At 42.5% G+C, this 18,617-nt stretch overlaps 1 protein-coding gene across 3 annotated transcripts; it reads left to right on the top strand.

Moving 5' to 3' along the window:
• Nucleotides 1-4,185: 4,185 nt before the first annotated feature.
• LOC127631044 (membrane-spanning 4-domains subfamily A member 4A-like) lies at nucleotides 4,186-17,614 on the top strand. 3 transcript variants are annotated; one of them, XM_052109010.1, is made up of 6 exons: nucleotides 4,186-4,259; nucleotides 5,895-5,981; nucleotides 7,714-7,902; nucleotides 10,084-10,203; nucleotides 10,304-10,360; nucleotides 16,991-17,614. In XM_052109010.1, the coding sequence occupies exons 2-6, from the start codon at nucleotides 5,973-5,975 to the stop codon at nucleotides 16,997-16,999; spliced, it is 384 nt and encodes a 127-aa protein (XP_051964970.1). In that variant the 5' UTR covers nucleotides 4,186-4,259; nucleotides 5,895-5,972; the 3' UTR covers nucleotides 17,000-17,614. The 3 variants fall into 3 exon arrangements, with proteins under 3 accessions (XP_051964970.1, XP_051964979.1, XP_051964961.1); XM_052109019.1 differs by lacking the exons at nucleotides 4,186-4,259; nucleotides 5,895-5,981 and adding an exon at nucleotides 7,229-7,311; XM_052109001.1 differs by lacking the exons at nucleotides 4,186-4,259; nucleotides 5,895-5,981 and having other exon boundaries at nucleotides 7,658-7,902.
• The last annotated feature ends 1,003 nt before the right edge of the window (nucleotides 17,615-18,617 follow it).

The raw sequence follows: 18,617 nt of genomic DNA, 5'->3' as shown, positions 1-18,617 counted from the left end.
ATGAGATAATGTTCTATGCACATAGCAGTTATTGAGGTAGCAGACAGTTATAAAGTGACAGTTATTAAAGTGCAACTCAGGACACGTGTGTGTCAAACCAGTCTCTGAGTATTGAGAAGTCTGATGGCTTGGGGAAGAAGCTGTTACACAGTCTGGCCGTGAGGGCCCGAATGCTTCGGTACCTCTTGCCAGACGGGAGGAGGGTAAAGAGTTTGTGTGAGGGGTGTGTGGGGTCGTCCACAATGCTGGTTGCTTTGCGGATACAGTGTTTTTTGTAAATGTCTTTGATGGAGGGAAGAGAGACCCCAATGATCTTCTCAGCTGTCCTCACTATCCTCTGCAGGGCTTTGCGGTCCGAAACGGTGCAAGTCCCAAACCAGGCAGTGATGCAGCTGCTCAGGATGCTCTCAATAGTCCCTCTATAGAATGTAGTGAGGATGGGGGTTGGGAGATGTGCTTTCCTCAGCCTTCGAAGAAAGTAGAGACGCTGCTGGGCTTTCTTGGTGATAGAGCTGGTGTTGAGGGACCAGGTGAGGTTCTCCGCCAGGTGAACACCAAGGAATTTGGTGCTCTTGACGATCTCCACAGAGGAGCCGTCGATGTTCAGCGGAGTGTGTTCACCTTGTGCTCTCCTAAAGTCAACAACCATCTCTTTTGTTTTGTCGACATTCAGGGACAGGTTGTTGGCTCTACACCAGTTCGTCAGCCGCTGCACCTCCTCTCATATAGGTTTAACATGTTATCAGTCAGTTATCCACATTAGTAGGCCATAGCATTTGAATGTCCTTTTTCTGCCTCTCCCTCACTGTTTAGGTGTATGTATGTATACTTGTACAGTAGATGTGTGCATGTCTAAAACCCTGATAGAGCAGCAGCACACTCAAAGTGAGAAACCACTTTCCTCCAAAAATAGAATTTTAAACTAAAGTATACATAGAGCATTAGGGGCTGAGTGCACATTTCCTTACTGAAGAATAGCTAATTTAGTGTCCGTGTTTCAATTTCATCCTATTTACTTTTCTGAGCTATACAAATAAATAAAATAAAAAGGACAAAATTGACAAAGACAAAATTAAGAACACACATGAAAATTTAGCTCAGTGCAATTATTTACGACATCATTGTTGTCATTATGTTGATTGCGATGGAAAAGATAGATCATGTATGGATGCAAACACTTTCTACACAGGAGTGCTAAGAGATTAACAATGTGCCAAATTAAAAATCTTTTTTTCAATGCAATCTGTTTTTCAAACCAATTGTCTCTACAGTGCCACAGTGCTGTTAAAAAAGAAAACGAAAAAATCTCACATCTGCCCCACGTGCTGCTCAAATACAATACATACCACAGGGAGTGCCAGGCTATTTAAAACAATTTGAAACACTTTTGAATGCACTTCTATATAATTATATTCTATAAAATGATGCAGTATAGACTATACACAGTATCATTTGTTGCAAAAATGTATAGTACAACCATAATCACCACCATATGATAGCATTCAATAAATCTTATTTTAATAATTCAAAATTTTAGTGACATTCTAGGCTCATTTTGGAAAAGAACACTGAAAATGCTGGAGCAAATCCATTATGTCCCACCTAGAAGGAAGTGAACAGAGTTAAGTGAATCGACTGTGAGGACATACAAGCTCTACATGGGTGGTATTGATCTGCTTGACTCAAAAGCAAGTTCAGCATTTGGTCCATATATTGGTTCTTCAATTTTATGGCACGCCATCATATTTGGAGAGGTCAATGCCTGGATGTTATAGACAAGAGTGAAAATCCCTGGACAAGCTTAGATCCTCAAAAGGGGACACAGTGGGGCACAGCTGACACCCTAATTCAGATCAATGTTCCTTAGAGAGGCAAGAAAGTCTCAGGAAATTAAATAATGTCTAAAATTGCTTACAGCACCATTAACCTTCCAGTGAAGTGCCTTGAAAAGCGCAGTTCAACTTGGTGTTATGACGTATTTCCTACTGAAGCAGAAAGGATGTCACATTCATACACGGTGTGTGTTGTGTTTATTTGGAGTCCCGCAGCAACCCTACAAATAACCTACATCTATCCTTACTCCTCAACCTAACCCCACTACAAATTTATTTGTACAATTATTCAATATACCACAACTTCAAAGTTCTACTTAATACAATTATACAGCCGTATCACTAGGAGGCAACAGAGAGGAGAAGAAACTATGATAAGCTAATATGCAAATCGATTAGCTTGTGAGCTAACTGGAGAAAATAGAACAGATAAATGTTTAATATAACCATTTATATCTCCAGTTTAATAATATATGTCATATAGTTAAAAAAAAAAATCTTTGTCATATTTCAATCAAAAGAATTGCTTTGTGATCAAAGGGGGGCATTCCTTGGAGTGGGTGTTCCTTGTCATAATCACCTCATGCGCCAGAGAAACAGGAATGCATCCATCTTGAACATTTTGTCTAGGAACTTCCGTTCTAGTGGTTGCAATATAGATATCTATCGTGTTGATGTCAAAGTGTAGTTTGCGATGTGGATTTACTGGTTCTAGAGTTGTCAAAAGCTATCATGAGTATTTGAAAGTGTTCAAGGGCTGTCATAACAACTCGAAGCAGAGGGAGAGATTTTAAAGCAAGAATACTTCATTATTATAAATCTACAAAATCCTACCTTCATGCAGTGGACATACTGACATGCCTCCATACTCATGAAAGTCCAAGAAACAACACAATTTAAAATATTTCTATACTACATTTCCGACCATCTTCTCGTGTCATAGTTAACACGAGTAGATTTTTTGAGTTTTAAACCGGGACAGGGGAAGAGTCCAACTATTAATCCACACACACCCATACATGTGAAAGTGTATGAAAGTTTTTATTATTATATATTAAATTAACTTGATTTTAATTGGGTTGTTTCAGGCCATACATTTCTCAGTGCCGGTGCTGCCCTTCAGTTTGGAGCAGCTTTCAGAGTGAAATCTTTTATTTGAACTGTTTGATTTTATATTCCATTTACAACCATTTTAATCACATTTAAGCCTCTTAAATTTTTAGGGTAACAAATTAATAAAAAAAAAGTACAATTGAAATTTTGTTATGTATATATATATATATATATATATATATATAAATAGTCGATTGACAGCCCTATATATATATATATATATATATATATATATATATATATATATATATTAGGGCTGTCAATCGATTATAATTTTAATCAAATTAATTACATGGTGTCCAGATTAATTAATTAATAATTCAATATATAAAGATGAAATAATTAAACATACATTTTTTAGGTGCCTCAAGTTAAATATAGTTTAATTCTTAGAACACATCTTGAGATCGATCCCTTAATTCGAATTTGCGCTCCAAGTGTTTTGAATGCAAGAACGTAACGCATGCTTGTGTTGTGCTGTCTGCTGGATGGTTGTTTTCTTCACTGTATAAACTGCGTGTTGCCACACAGGTGAAATTTCAATCACTGCCCTCTGGAGTAAACAGGTGGTACTACATGCTTGCACTTCTCAGGAATCTTCCTTATTATGGTCCGGGGGCATTGCGATTAATTGTGTTAATTTTTTTAATAAAATTAAATGCACTGAATTAATGCATTAAATCGACAGCCCTAATATATATATATATATATATATATATATATATATATATATATATATATATATATATATATATATATATATATATATAAATGATCTTAAAGCTAATGGAGATGGACTAAAAGCAGCTAAACATTCATTTTGAATTCAAGTTTATATTTAAAGTAAAGTTCTGGGTTCAATGCAGCTCTATAGATAGCATTTGTGGCATAATGTTGATAAACACCAAAAATATATTTTTTAAGCAAAAATCACGTGTTCAATAGGCTACGGCCCTTACAATAGAATGAAATGGTCCAGTTCAAAATGTTAAAATAAACATTGTTTTAAAAGTATAGATTTAGGATTTGCATGTTAACATGATGCTACAGTATGTGATACAATAGCTAGCCTTGTCTGTTTAAAGTTATATCTAATATTTTAACTTTGTTGTCATGACGACGTAATGACCGCTGTAAACCCTGTATAGTCTCAGTAACTTTTGCACACTGCACAATGCTACTAAGACAGGAGGTGATGTAACTTCCTTGTTTACATGAAGCTAATCCCTCATATGCAGCAGAAGAGCATAAACGTGTCTCCGTCCTGTTTTCTGCATACGTGCATAGTGTCCAACGATGGGAAAACAAATCCAGGTATAAAAAACAAAAACAAAACAAACAAAACCAAAAAATCAGTTTTAATAAAAGGTGTTTGTTATGTATTTACCTGAAACCAGTGCATGACTACTTTGTGTACTGGCACCAGCCATACACAAGGATCCACCTAGAACAGTAGTTCATTACAAAATGATGATTTTGTCCACTTTAGAGGACAAAAAATTATTATTTTTTTTTTTTGGATAGTACTTATGGAATAATTTATGTAAGTTCTTAAAATTATGTGAGCAAAATATTTTGCCTTTTGAGCTCCCAAAACTGGAATGGTGGTACAAATGACTTCCATTGTAAGTGCCTTACTCTAGCACTGATCTTTTTTTCTCTCTCTCTCTCTTTTAAGGAAAAACATATAAATATTTTTTTTATTGAAGCCTAGAACATTTCTTTAATACATAGCTTTCCAAGTTATGCTTTCCTTCTCAGAATATTAAGGCGTGTGTGTGTGTGTGTGTGTGTGTGTGTGTGTGTGTGTGTGTGTGTGTGTGTGGCATGCACATACAATTGATTGGATCATTGATGAGAGTCTGCAGGTCAGCTTATTAAAAAGCCAGACTTACTGCCCTCATTTAGACTGATTTTTGTTGCATGAGGAGAGAATACTTTATGGATAATAACCTTCTAAATCAGGAATAAACTGCACAACAACAAAAATTATACATACATTTATTCATTTTGCAGACTAAGTTTTTGATGAAGTCCAATAAACAAGGCCCGAACATCTGTATTATCTAAAATTTGCCATAGGGGCAGTAGAGGTTCAATAACTTCAACGCATGATCCAATAGTCAATCAAAATACAGTGGAGACAGCATAATTATTGACATAATTTCAGAATTCATAGCTGACACAATTACACTTACAGCTTGCTACTTATTCTATCTTTAAAAATCCTACACCAAAGACATACAAATGAAGTTTAATTGTGTTTCAAATTGTATTTGATCTGAAATAAAAAAATTTAACATTGGGTTCACAAGGATCAAGCATGTTTGTTGTATCTCCATATGCTATACCAACCTTTTTAGGTTTTAAGTATTACATTACTGTAATGTTTCCTCTGATATGTGCACTGATCAATTAAACATTTCCTGCAACAAATTTATGCTGTGATAAAGTCAAGCTTTATAGAGATAAAGAAATCTCTTCTCAGTATTACCTACAACAGCAAAGGCACAGCAACAACATAATGGACAGGAAATCTGAAGCAACCGCATAATGTTTCATGTTAAACTGTCATTTACTCAGGTGTTCTGAAACTAGAAGATTCATTTGTAAATGTCTGAGCTAGGGCAAAAATAGACCTGTTTTTTCCCACTGTGGTTATGGGGGGCATGGCCGAGAGAAGTCTGTGGAGAGTGAGGCCGAGAGAGTGAGTATGGTAAGGATTGACACCTATGGGAAATCTCTTCTAACAGCTGTTTTGTTTGCAATGAGAGAGGAGAGGGATTTAAAGGGCAATCCAGACTGCCAGAGGAGGGAGAGAGAGAGAGAGAGAGAGAGAGAGAGAGAGAGAGAGAGCGAGAGAGAGAGAGACAATCCTGAAGTTGTGTGAGTGCGGTAAGGATTGACACCTGTGGGAAATCACATCTAACAGCTGTTTTGTGTTTGCAGTGTGAGCGGAGAGGGATTTAAAGGGCAATCCAGACCACCGGAGGAGAGAGAGTGAGAGAGAGCCAATGCTGAACTTGTATGAGTACGGTAAGGATTGACACCTGTGGGAAATCACATCTAACAGATGTTTTGTGTTTGTGTTAGAAGAGAGAAAGAGCAGAGCCTGAAATTGTGTGTGTGCACGCACATGTGTATTTTTGTGTGGGCTGAAAATTAAACCATTTGTCTTACACTGAAAATCATTGTAAAAATAAAGAATTACAAGAAATGTTCACCTGGCTCCTGCTTCCTCCTTGAGAGAGTACCTTGTCACATCCACCTTGTAACGAGTGAGCCTTTTTCGTTTTTGTGTTTATTTAATATAGTATATTAAATTGTCTTTATTTCTTGTGGGTCTTATTGATAGAGTTTATTATGCTAATGCAGATTCTCCCATGGACTAAGTTACTATTTGTGCCTGCCCCACCATAGGAAACCTAAGCCATGTGCTTTCTGGCAGGGATAACAGGAACAGCTGGGTGATACACTTTCATGAAAGTTGGTAGTTAATGTATACAATATACTCAACTAAAAAGTCCCTTTTAATTTAATTTATAAAAAGTTTTTCCATTAAGAAAGCATTTATAATTTATTCGGCTATAAGATGACCTTTAATTTCTTCTAGAAGAGCTAAAGGCAGTCTTCTCGTTCACTGAGGTAGATGAGAGTATCTGCCAAAAGTCTTTACAAAGATATGAAATGTGCCTTACACACATGTTCTGAGGCCTCAAACATCAAGCATATGTGAAACCAGAACTCCTAACCTGGAAAAGTCTTTACAAAAGCAGAATGTGCTGACCAAACTGAAACCCACTTTGAATGGGGCTGTGTTTCTTACAGAAGACACAAGATGCATATGAATCACAATATACAGTACTGATGAGTTCTTTGCGCTTTTGAGTTTTTGCTTAGGATACGTTTTGCATTCTGCATTTGCAGAAAGTGCGTGCCGAGTCTGTGACTATTTTTGAAAATGAAATAATCCTAGTGATTCAGAAACACAAATGTTTTCTGTTCAAATAAATTCTTAAATATGCAAACTTGTAAAAATGCGTATACCATAGCATCTTACTATTTAGGTTAAACCATCTTGCTAAGAAAAACACAGATCTTGTTGGATTCCAAGCCATCATTTCTCCCACTTTGTATAAAGTTTTTCATCTACATGTAAAGTACTTTGTATTTTAAGAGGAGGGGCATCAATAAAAAAAATATTTTGAGCCCCACCTTAGTGGTTCTTTACAGTGAGACCACACACACACACACACACACACACACACACACACACACACACACACACACACACACACACACTCACGCAAATATACTTTCGAGCCATAAGAGCCATTAGACAACAACATCAAGAAATTAATTTGAGGTAAAATATTTTATGCATCTTTTACGTCTTTTATCTTTTCTGAGATTGTATATGGCAAATTTGATACATTAAAAAATTATACAATACAGTACAGATACAGTAAAATATTTCACACAAAATATTGTTTTTAGTAGGCAACACTCATTTATTCTTGAAGTTTGTTAATAAAAAACTTAATTTAATGTTTTTGTCAACATTACGCTACAAAACAAGTATATACTGTAAACCATAACTTAGTTTTAAAGTAAATTTAAATATACACATTTCAACCCCTGATCTTAATAAAAAAGAAACAACTCCAATGGAAATATTTTTGTAAAAATAATCACTTTTCTCCATCTTATCCAACGTATTAATGGGAACATTTGATAAGAAATATTTATCACTATTATGTACATACAGGTGACATCCAGAACTTTTTCTAGAATGTCCAGCAAGATCGTGTCAACCGACAACACTTCAGTTGTCATCCAAATAAATCCAAAGGTGGCACAAGACAGTGTTATTTCTGATGATGGGCAAGTTGAAAGAGTATCACATTGCAATACTGTTCTTAAAGGATTCCTCAAAGTACAACCAAAGGCATTGGGGGTATGTATATTTAAAACAAAATTTGTCTGCTGTGTGTTTCAAAAGTAACAAAGCTTAAAATAAAACATAATCTTCTATTCATTTAATTATGTTTTTTGTTTTGTATTTAAATAGTACTGTGCTTCTAGGACACCTTTTGGAAAAATGCATAGAAAATACAGACAAGCTCTTATGATGTGTCCTCAAGTGTTTAGATATACAGTGAGGAAAATAAGTATTTGAACACCCTGCTATTTTGCAAGTTCTCCCACTTATAAATCATGGAGGGGTCTGAAATTGTCATCGTAAGTGCATGTCCACTGTGAGAGACATAATCTAAAAAAAAAATCCAGAAATCACAATGTTTAATTTTTAAACTATTTATTTGTATGATACAGCTGCAAATAAGTATTTGAACACCTGTCTATCAGCTAGAATTCTGACCCTCAAAGACCTGTTAGTCTGCCTTTAAAATGTCCACCTCCACTCCATTTATTATCCTAAATTAGATGCACCTGTTTGAGGTCGATTAGCTGCATAAAGACACCTGTCCACCCCATACAATCAGTAAGAATCCAATTACTAACATGGCCAAGACCAAAGAGCTGTCCAAAGACACTAGAGACAAAATTGCACACCTCCACAAGGCTGGAAAGGGCTACGGGAAATTGCCAAGCAGCTTGGTGAAAAAAGGTCCACTGTTGGAGCAATCATTAGAAAATGGAAGAAGCTAAACATGACTGTCAATCTCCCTCGGACTGGGGCTCCATGCAAGATCTCACCTCGTGGGGTCTCAATGATCCTAAGAAAGGTGAGAAATCAGCCCAGAACTACACGGGAGGAGCTGGTCAATGACCTGAAAAGAGCTGGGACCACCGTTTCCAACGTTACTGTTGGTAATACACTAAGACGTCATGGTTTGAAATCATGCATGGCACGGAAGGTTCCCCTGCTTAAACCAGCACATGTCAAGGCCCGTCTTAAGTTTGCCAATGACCATTTGGATGATCCAGAGGAGTCATGGGAGAAAGTCATGTGGTCCGATGAGACCAAAATAGAACTTTTTGGTCATAATTCCACTAACTGTGTTTGGAGGAAGAAGAATGATGAGTACCATCCCAAGAACACCATCCCTACTGTGAAGCATGGGGGTGGTAGCATCATGCTTTGGGGGTGTTTTTCTGCACATGGGACAGGGTGACTGCACTGTATTAAGGAGAGGATGACCGGGGCCATGTATTGCGAGATTTTGGGGAACAACCTCCTTCCCTCAGTTAGAGCATTGAAGATGGGTCAAGGCTGGGTCTTCCAACATGACAATGACCCGAAGCACACAGCCAGGATAACCAAGGAGTGGCTCTGTAAGAAGCATATCAAGGTTCTGGCATGGCCTAGCCAGTCTCCAGACCTAAACCCAATAGAGAATCTTTGGAGGGAGCTCAAACTCCGTGTTTCTCAGCGACAGCCCCGAAACCTGACTGATCTAGAGAAGATCTGTGTGGAGGAGTGGGCCAAAATCCCTCCTGCAGTGTGTGCAAACCTGGTGAAAAACTACAGGAAACGTTTGACATCTGTAATAGCAAACAAAGGCTACTGTACCAAATATTAACATTGATTTTCTCAGGTGTTCAAATACTTATTTGCAGCTGTATCATACAAATAAATAGTTAAAAAATCATACATTGTGATTTCTGGATTTTTTTTTATAGATTATGTCTCTCACAGTGGACATGCACCTACGATGACAGTTTCATACCCCTCCATGATTTCTAAGTGGGAGAACTTGCAAAATAGCAGGGTGTTCAAATACTTATTTTCCTCACTGTATGTTGATCTGTGTGTTTCTTTGTGCTGAATCTGTGTCAGTGAGAGATAAAGGGATGGCATAAACTAAATTGGAAAATAAATAAATAATAATAATAAAATAAAACAATTGTCTAGGCATTTACTGTTTGGTCACGTAAGCAAGAAACCAATTTACCAATTTTTTGTATTGGCCTTCTATATTCCATTGAGACTGTAGTACATAACATTTTCAAATATTACATTTTTGTTAATGGAATGATTTTCAATTATGTTTTTAAATTAAACTGCTGACTGAGGACTTTATACGAGGAGCTCTATACAAATAGAAATGAATTGACTTGTGATTTAAAATGCTAACAAGAATGAAAAACTAATCAAAAGATCTGCTCTCTTTAGACTGTCCAGATTATGACCGGCATGCTTGGCATCTTATTTGGTATTGTTGGCAACATCAACAACTACTATTTCCTTGGTATAACAATATATAGTGGCATATTCTACTGGGGATCCATCATTGTAAGATACATTTAATAGTTTTGCTTTATTGCCTCTGTCTTTATTGCATTTATTATAATTTCCAGTTTGAACTTCTACATTTCCAATGTTTCTTCCACAGTACATCAGTGCCGGCTCTTTGTCTGTTGCAGCAGCGAATAAACTTAATCCATGCGTGGTGTGTACATACCGTATAACCCATATATTTTAGAACATAGTACTCTTCATTTGTGAGGTTGTCTCAAATGCTCCAAAGTTACTTAAATTACTGCTGTACAAATTCAATCACCACAAGCTGTCAGAAATGTATCAGCAGTTCAGGTGTTAGTAGCAAAGCTTTGAGTGTTTCATTGTGGCTTTACTCTGGAGGACCAAGAACATCATATGCATAACTGAAATGGCCCCAACTCATCTGATACTCAATTGTAAACATTAGTTCCCCGTCTGTCGCTCTCTCGGCGTTGTGTCGAAGAAGCGACACTAGGAGTCTCTCTTGAGCGCCGAATATGCCTCTGATCTATGAAAAAAGGCCAATGGGAATTAGGCAGACAGTATTTGCACACCCCGCCCCAGACATATGGATATAAAAGCGGGCAAATACGTTGAGTTCATTCTGAAATCTTCTTCGGAGCCGATGGTCGTGTTGCAGTCAGCTGCGAGTTACACACCTGTTCCTGTTTTCCTCTGACGCTTGCCTGTTGTATTCGATGGCGCATAACAGCGGCTTTCTCCTTCTCTGCACGGCAGTGCAGTTTGCTCCTGGGCACTTCGACAGCGCAAGAAACTTAAAAGAGTTATGAAAAGAGTGATTTTCTCTAAAAGAGTTATTTCTTCTAAAAGAGCAAATACGCAGCTTTCGTTCAACGTCCTTTTCAGGACGTGTCTTTATAAAGATGCCCTTCCGCCCCTGTGTAGTTTCTGGATGTGGTAGAGTGCTCTCCGCTTCAGATGGCCACAGGCATTGTCTCATGTGTCTGGGTTGCGATCACACCGAGGCAGCGTTTGTGGATGGTTCATGTTCTCACTGCGAGAACATGACCATAGCAATGTTGCGGTTGCTGCTTGCTTTCAATCGAAAGCACACCACTCGATCTGGGGATGGCAGCGGGCACAGCTCCTCTGGGCACGCCCCCTCGGACCACCCACCCCCCTGCACGCTCGTTGACTCCCGTCCCTGCTTGAGGCAACAGCAGCTCACCTCACGGCCAGTCTGCCTATCCTCTAGAGCAGGGGTGTCAAACTCAGTTCCTGGAGGGCCACAGCCCTGCAGAGTTTAGTTCCAGCGCTGCTCCAAAATGCCTCCTTGTAATCTTCAAGCACTCCTGAAAACCTTGATTAGCTGCTTCAAGTGTGTTTCATTAGGGTTGGAGCTAAACTCTGCTGGACTGTTGCCCTCCAGGAACAGAGTTGGACACCCCTGCTCTAGAGCTTGAGGTGGATGAGCTAGCCGCTGCATCGGGGAGGGCGGTGTCTGACGCTGATGATACGCTTGCCGGGCCGCCGCCAGCTGTGGCTGGACTGGAACCCTCCATCCTCCCCACAGCCATCAGCGGTTGAATGACTGGTTCCTGGGGGCTCCACGCGCTCACAGCTGCGCCCCCTCCTCCCCACCTGGTCCCATTTTTCCCGGAGGTGCATGATGAGCTGATGTCTGCATGGAGGGCACCGCTCTCCACATGTCACAAAGCCATTTGTTCATTCGCTCTCGCTACCCTCAACGGCAGAGCGGCCCACATATACACGCGATTCCTCAGGTGGATAGGGCTGTTGCGCTTCACCTATGCCCCGAAAACCCTACCACCTGGCGGGGCCACCCTATACTCCCCTCCAAGGCCTGTAGGATGACATCGTCACTGACGGCCAAAGCCTACAGTGCCGCCGGACACGCCGCTTCCGCCCTGCATGCCATGGCCCTCCTGCAAGTCCACCAGGCCAAGGCACTTAAAGATCTGCACGGGGTAGCCCTGATCCCGACATGTGGCAGGAATTGCACTCAAAGACTGACCTCGCCCTTAGAGCCACGAAGGCCACAGCGCAGTCACTCGGGTGATGGCCACTCTGTGGTCCAGGAACGTCATCTGTGGCTGAACTTGGTCGAGATGCGTGAGGCAGACAAAGTGCGCTTCCTCAACACCCCTGTCTCCCAGTTTGTTCTCTTCGGCGACATCGTCGAGGACTTTACCCAGCAGTTCTCCACGGTGAGGAAACAGGCGGAGGCTATTTCACATATTCTGCCCCACCGCAAGCCTGCCGCTGTGGGCCATGCCCCATCTGCTCGCAGAGGGCGTCCTCCTGCGGCGAGGAACGCCAAGCTGCTCCGCCTCAACCTGGGCCCAGCACTCAGCCCAAGCATCGAAGCACCCTGCAGGAAGTCGACGCCCCGCCTCACGGACCCCCTCGAGGACCCATAAGGCTTACAGTCTCCTAGGCGATCGACCCAGGGACCAAGACGTTAGCTCCGAGCAGGTAAGCAGACTGCTCCGTGCCCTGGTGAACAGTTAGGGTAACCAAAAGGGCTCCGGCGTCTTTTATGAGGCATTGGGGAAGGGTACATGCAGCCTGACACAACTGGTCGCCTTTGCACGTAAATGCACCTGCCCACTCTTGTGTCAGCAGTACACGTACACGGCTCAGCATATGGCGTGATTTGAATTTGACCCCTAGTGTTGCTTCTTCGACACAACATCGAAAGCGACAGACTGGGAATGTCTAGGTTACGTATGTAACCTCCGTTCCCTGATGGAGGAACGAGACGTTGTGTCCTGAAAGCTGTTAAATCTACGGTGCATTACAGCGGTTCTCCCCTCACACACAACGGTTGTGTTGAGTAATATCCCTGGTCACTTTGACAGCTGAGCAGATCTTCTTATATATATACATATGTATATATGCAGAAATAGAAAGAGTATATTTTCCTCTAAAAGAGTGGTGCAAACGAAAGCGTCTTTTTCAAGATGCCTATTCGATTGTGTGTGTTTCCTGGTTGCGATCGTTACCTCTCCACTTCCCACGACCACTATCGCTGCCTCTCGTGTTGGGTACTGCCCACGCTGGGACAGCGATTGTGGATAAGTCATGCTCTCACTGCGAGTGTATGATTTTGGCAACATTGCTGTTGCGGCTTTCTGTCGTAAGAGCCACACCAGCGGCTCCCCGACTCGGTCCTTCTACCCACGGGTATGAGGCGGGGTCGGTTAGCACTGGGGGCAATTTGAGGGTTTCAATGCGAGCTTCTTCGCTGGGAAACCCCCCACGGACCTCCCATACCCCAGGACGCTTGTTTGCCCCAGTGAGTTCTGCGATGTCAAGCCGATGTCATTTCAGGGCGAGTTCGTGGTCACGTTCGCGGCTCGCAAAGTGGATGAGCTTTCAATTACAGCATTGGAGAGTGGGCTAGTTCAGTCTGTCGCCATGCGCAGCTGATGGCCATGCTTGCCCGGGCAGCTGCGAGCGTCGGGATGGAGTGGAATCCTCTGCTCCAGCCTGAACCCTTGCGACCCGATGATTGTTCCTGGGGCTCAGAGCGCCGCTTATGGCTGCGCCCCATCCTTGTAACATTCTTCCCGGAAGTGCATGATGAGCTCAGGTGATCACGGCGGGAATCTTTTACTGCCGGACCCATTTCGTGGGCTTATCCTCCTGTCAGGGGGTTCTCGGCGACTCCCCAGGTTGGTATGGCGATTGCGGTGCACCTGTGCCCACTGAGCACTGCCACCTGGTGGGCTATGTGCCCAAGGTTCCCACAACCTCTTTTAGGGATCAGGTGGTGAACCTGTAAGCACTGCCCCAGGAGGAGGCAAACCCAGCCTTGGCATTGTTGTGTCCGGTGCGTGCTCTTCACATCTACTTGGATCGCACGCGGAGCTTAAGAAGCTCAGAGCAGCTCTTGTCTGCTTGGCTAGGCAGCAGAAAGGAAGTGCTGTCTCCAAACTGAGGATCGCTCACTGGGTCATGGATGCCATTACTATGGCATACCATGCCCAGCATGTGCCTGCCCCTGTTGGCCTGTGAGCCCATTCTTCCAGGAGCATAGCGGCTTCTTGGGGGTTGTCCCACAGCACCTCTCTAGCAGACATCTGTAGAGCTGCGGGCTGGGCAACACCTAACACCTTTGTGAGGTTCTATAACCTCAGGGTTGAGCCAATATCATCCAGTGTGTTATCAGGTGACACAAAAAGGTAAGATCGGGTCAGCTGGCCAGGTGTACCACTTGTGCAAAGCACCTTTCCCCTCCCTTGAGGTGAAAACGTTCGCTCTTTTCCCAGTTGCGTTCGCATGGACATTCTATGGAGTCTTCGGAGAGGCTTACCACCGTCCCATTATGTGTGTAACTTAGGCCCCTGTACTGAGGTATGTGCTCCATATGTGCTGGTTGTCTCCGTAGGTAACCCCGTGTGATGTATATTCCACAAAATGGTTTCACTGCTGGTAAACTGCATCTTCCTTGGGCAGAGGGTCCTCTGTCCTTGGTCACCGTGTTTGTAGTAACTCCTCCCCTCCTTGGGTAGGACCTACCTCAGCACCGCTCCACACAATGTGCTTCCGCTCCGACCCGGTAAGACTGTGTGTTGTATTCCACTTAGAAGTCCTCCCCCCCTCTCGGGGCTGAGTGTGGTCTCTGCGGTGTCCTCCTCTTTGGAGGGACACCCCCCCCAACATGGACCTTATATGGCCCTCAGCTGAACGATTTAATTCCTTTTTTTGGGGAGAACAGTAGAGAGAAGGCTATGGCTGGGCCAGCCAGTCCTTAAACTTCTGAGCAGTTAGCCGCTCCCTAAGGTGTAGGGGACTACCTCATGCCTGCCAGTGTGTTGGATGTAGTTACGCAACGGCTTGCTGTGCTGGCTAAGAGGCACACAGAGTTATGCCCGTCTCGCACAGCCAGTCTGTGTAACTCGATTCAGTTCTTGTGGTGTTTTCCATTGGGACCCCTACTGTCAACTCATCGAGATGAGAAGAATGTACCTTGGCCATTACCAGCTTGTTAGCAGGCAGTTTTATTCCAGTTATTCTCGTATCCCACAGTTTTAGGCAATAGGTACATTTACTTTTTTATTATTATCCAATGGAGAAAAAAAATGTGAAAAAGCATTGTGACCACACTTTTAGAAAAAAATGGGTCAATGGGTACCCTTGTTTTGATTACATATTTGTAAATTTAAGGAGACAAAAATTTCTTCTTTTCTGTTCCCACAGGATATATAAATGTAACTTTAAATGTACACAATATGTCCATATGGCACAATGATATTTTTAAAACAACTTTTTTAAAGTTGACTTTTGACTTCATCCCCTTGCATGTCACAACTTGCCTGCCTCCTCCTCTGGTGTCAGCAGCACCTCAGATTGCTGCGAGCCACTCACATCCTCAACACTACGGTTGGTTACCCGCAAGGGAGAGTGGAGACTCAACTCTCAGGTGGTTCAGCTAATTTGGAGTCGTTACGAGCAGGCTCAGGTAGACCTGTTCGCCTCCCCAGAATCCTCCCATTGTCTGCTCTGGTACACCCTGACCTAGGCCCCCCTCAGAATAGACGCGCTGGCACACAGCTGGCCACCTGGACTATGCAAGTATGCATTCCCCCCAGTGAGCCGACTTGCACAGACCCTGTGTAAGGTCAGGGAGGATGAGGAGCAGGTCACCCTAGTGGCTCCCAACTGGTCCACACAGACTTGGTTCTCGGACCTCATGCTCCTCGCATCAGCCCCTCCCTAGAGAATTCCCCAGAGGAAGGACCTTCTTTCTCAGGGACGGGGCACCGTCTGGCACCTGCGACCAGACCTCTGGAACCTCCATGTCTGGCCCTTGGACGGGACACGGAAGACCTCAGTGGCCTACCACATGCTGTGGTAGACACCATCACTCAGGCTAGGGCCCTCACTATGAGGCACCTGTATGCTAAGTGGTGTTCTTCCCGACACAAAGACCCCCAGAGATGCACAGTGCTTTGCTTTCTGCAGAAGAAGTTGGAGGAATGGCTGTCCCCCTTCACCTTGAAGATGTATGTAGCGGCCATAAATACTGTAAGATTATATATACAGAAGAATTCCACCAACATGATTTGAAACAAGAAAAAAAATAGCCTTTCAGTTTGTAATGTTTCAATGTTGTAAATCACCGGCCTTAACAAAAAACCCCAACCAGTTAAAGCAAGAGTCTGCAAAAGAGTCTGAAACAAAGAACCATAACTCAACTGTAGGAAAAGACAGCCCAGTTGACCATGTGACTCTGAAAAGTCACTTCTGATTGGTGCAGGAACCGTGTGGTCTCTGCTGTGTCTTCCCTTTGGGAGTGACCCCCTGCAACGAGGACACTGGCGTCCCGGTCGGTTAGCAAATTCTCTGTTTTTCTGGGGAGAACTGTTTCAGGGGAGGTTACGGGCCAGCCTGGTGCACTGGCAAAGCAGTACACAGCATTCTGCCCGTCTCGCACTGCCGATCCACGTAACCCAGTTCAGCCAGTTGTGGCATTTTTATAGGGGACCCCTAGTGTCACTACATCGACACAACGTCGAGTGAGTGACAGATAGGGAACGTTCCGGAGGAGCATGCAAATACCACTCGCCAAATCCCATTGGCCTTTTTTCAAATATCAGAGGTGTTTCCGGGCTCTCAAGAGTGACCCCTTGTGTCACTACATCTTCTCGTTCCCTCCATCAGGGAACAGAGTTTATGAAAGTAACCAGTACATTTGAATTTTTTGCTAAAGATAATATAATAGTAATAGTCTTGTGACTCTTCATTTAATTAAGTGCTGATGCCGAGTTTCTTGTAAACTAACTATTGAAACATGTCTGTCATCCCACAGAGACCCTGATTCACAGTGAGGAGATTTTACAGTCCAAATGTTGCGAAGAATTAATTTCTTATACTGTAGCTTGTGACGGCTAAATATTTTTTTCTTTAAGTATTTTCTGTTGTTAGGGGCATCTGAATTGTTTAGATTTTTATGTTATGACTATTGGTAAACTGAAAAATGTCTATGTGAGATTTGAGATTTTTAAATATGGAGAAAAAGGATATGCTTCTATCCAATACGCTTTGTTTAAGCCCCAACTGTATGTCATTTATTTTTATTCTCAAATGTCTGGCATGGACCAAAGGTTGCATTCTTTGAAAAAGACTCTAAATGAGCTGAGTATATCCTGTATGTTTATTTTGTGTCTGATATCCAAATGAGTCTTCTGAAGTTCTTCATTTTTAGAATGAATCCACAACACAAAATAAATTAAAAATGGCTAATGAATGTGATCAACCTAGGATCTGAAATATTTCCTACAATTTTCTTTTTCTTTTTTTTATGCAGTGGACATTGCAGATGTCTAACTTTGTCAAAATACATAATTTTAAAACAATGGAAATGCGTATATTATTGTGTTTAAGTACAAATATTATTTTAAGGTTAATGATGGACAAAAACACAAAACAAAAACAGAAGAAAATATGTATCTTAATGTCTTCATTAATGTCTTATACTGTATATCCTGTCAGTGTGTACCAATAAACTGATGCTCTTTCCATTTGTAAGACTTGTATCTTGTAACATGTTAAATACATTCATTAATGCAACTAGTGTAAAAACATAGCCACAGAAAACGTCTAGGTTATGAATGTAACCTCCGTTCTCCGATGGAGAGAACGAGACGTTGTGCCGGAGAAGCGACACTAGGGGTCTCTCTTGAGCACTGAATATACCGCTGATCTATGAAAAAAGGCCAATGAGAAGTTGGCAGCTAGTATTTGCATACCCCGTCCCCGGACATATGGGTATAAAGGCGAGAAATACTAGAGTTCATTCAGGATTTTTCTGAGGAGCCGGAAATGGTCCGGCACTACAGCGGCTTGGCTCAGCGACGTGGCCGGGAAGGACACAACGTCTCGTTCCCTCCATCGGGGAACGGAGGTTACATTCGTAACCTAGACGTTCCCCTTCTGTCGCTCTCTCCACGTTGTGTCGGAGAAACGACACTAGGGGTCCAATTTAAATCATGCCATACGCTGAGCCGTGTACGTGGTCTGACACAGGAGCAGGCAGGTGTTTTACATGCCAGACGACCGGCTGTATCAGACTGCACGTACCCTTCCCCAATGCCCCAATTTCGGAATCCTTTTGGTTACCCTGACAGTGGAACAAGGCGATGCTTGCCAACCTGGGAACGGGCCAAGCCTGGCTGGGCCTCTTTTCTCGCTATGTTTCTCGCATAGAGCAATAGACAGCCGGGGCCCTTACATGCACAGAGGGAAGGGGATCTTACCCAATTTCCTATTCTTTCAGGGGGAAAAGACCCTGCGGACACCACTACCCAGCTGGGGAGGTAAGGTGGTGAATACATCACATGTCTTTTTAGGCGACACGTGGGAGTGGCGTGGTGGTAGATCCAGCCTCAGCGAGGGGGAGTTGCTACAACACGGCGACCGGAGGACAACCGGAACTG

The sequence above is a fragment of the Xyrauchen texanus genome, chromosome 3 (assembly GCF_025860055.1).
Source record: "Xyrauchen texanus isolate HMW12.3.18 chromosome 3, RBS_HiC_50CHRs, whole genome shotgun sequence".
Classification (NCBI taxonomy): Eukaryota; Metazoa; Chordata; class Actinopteri; order Cypriniformes; family Catostomidae; genus Xyrauchen; species Xyrauchen texanus.
Note: the sequence above shows the minus strand (reverse complement) of the source record. Positions and strands in the feature narration are given on the sequence as shown.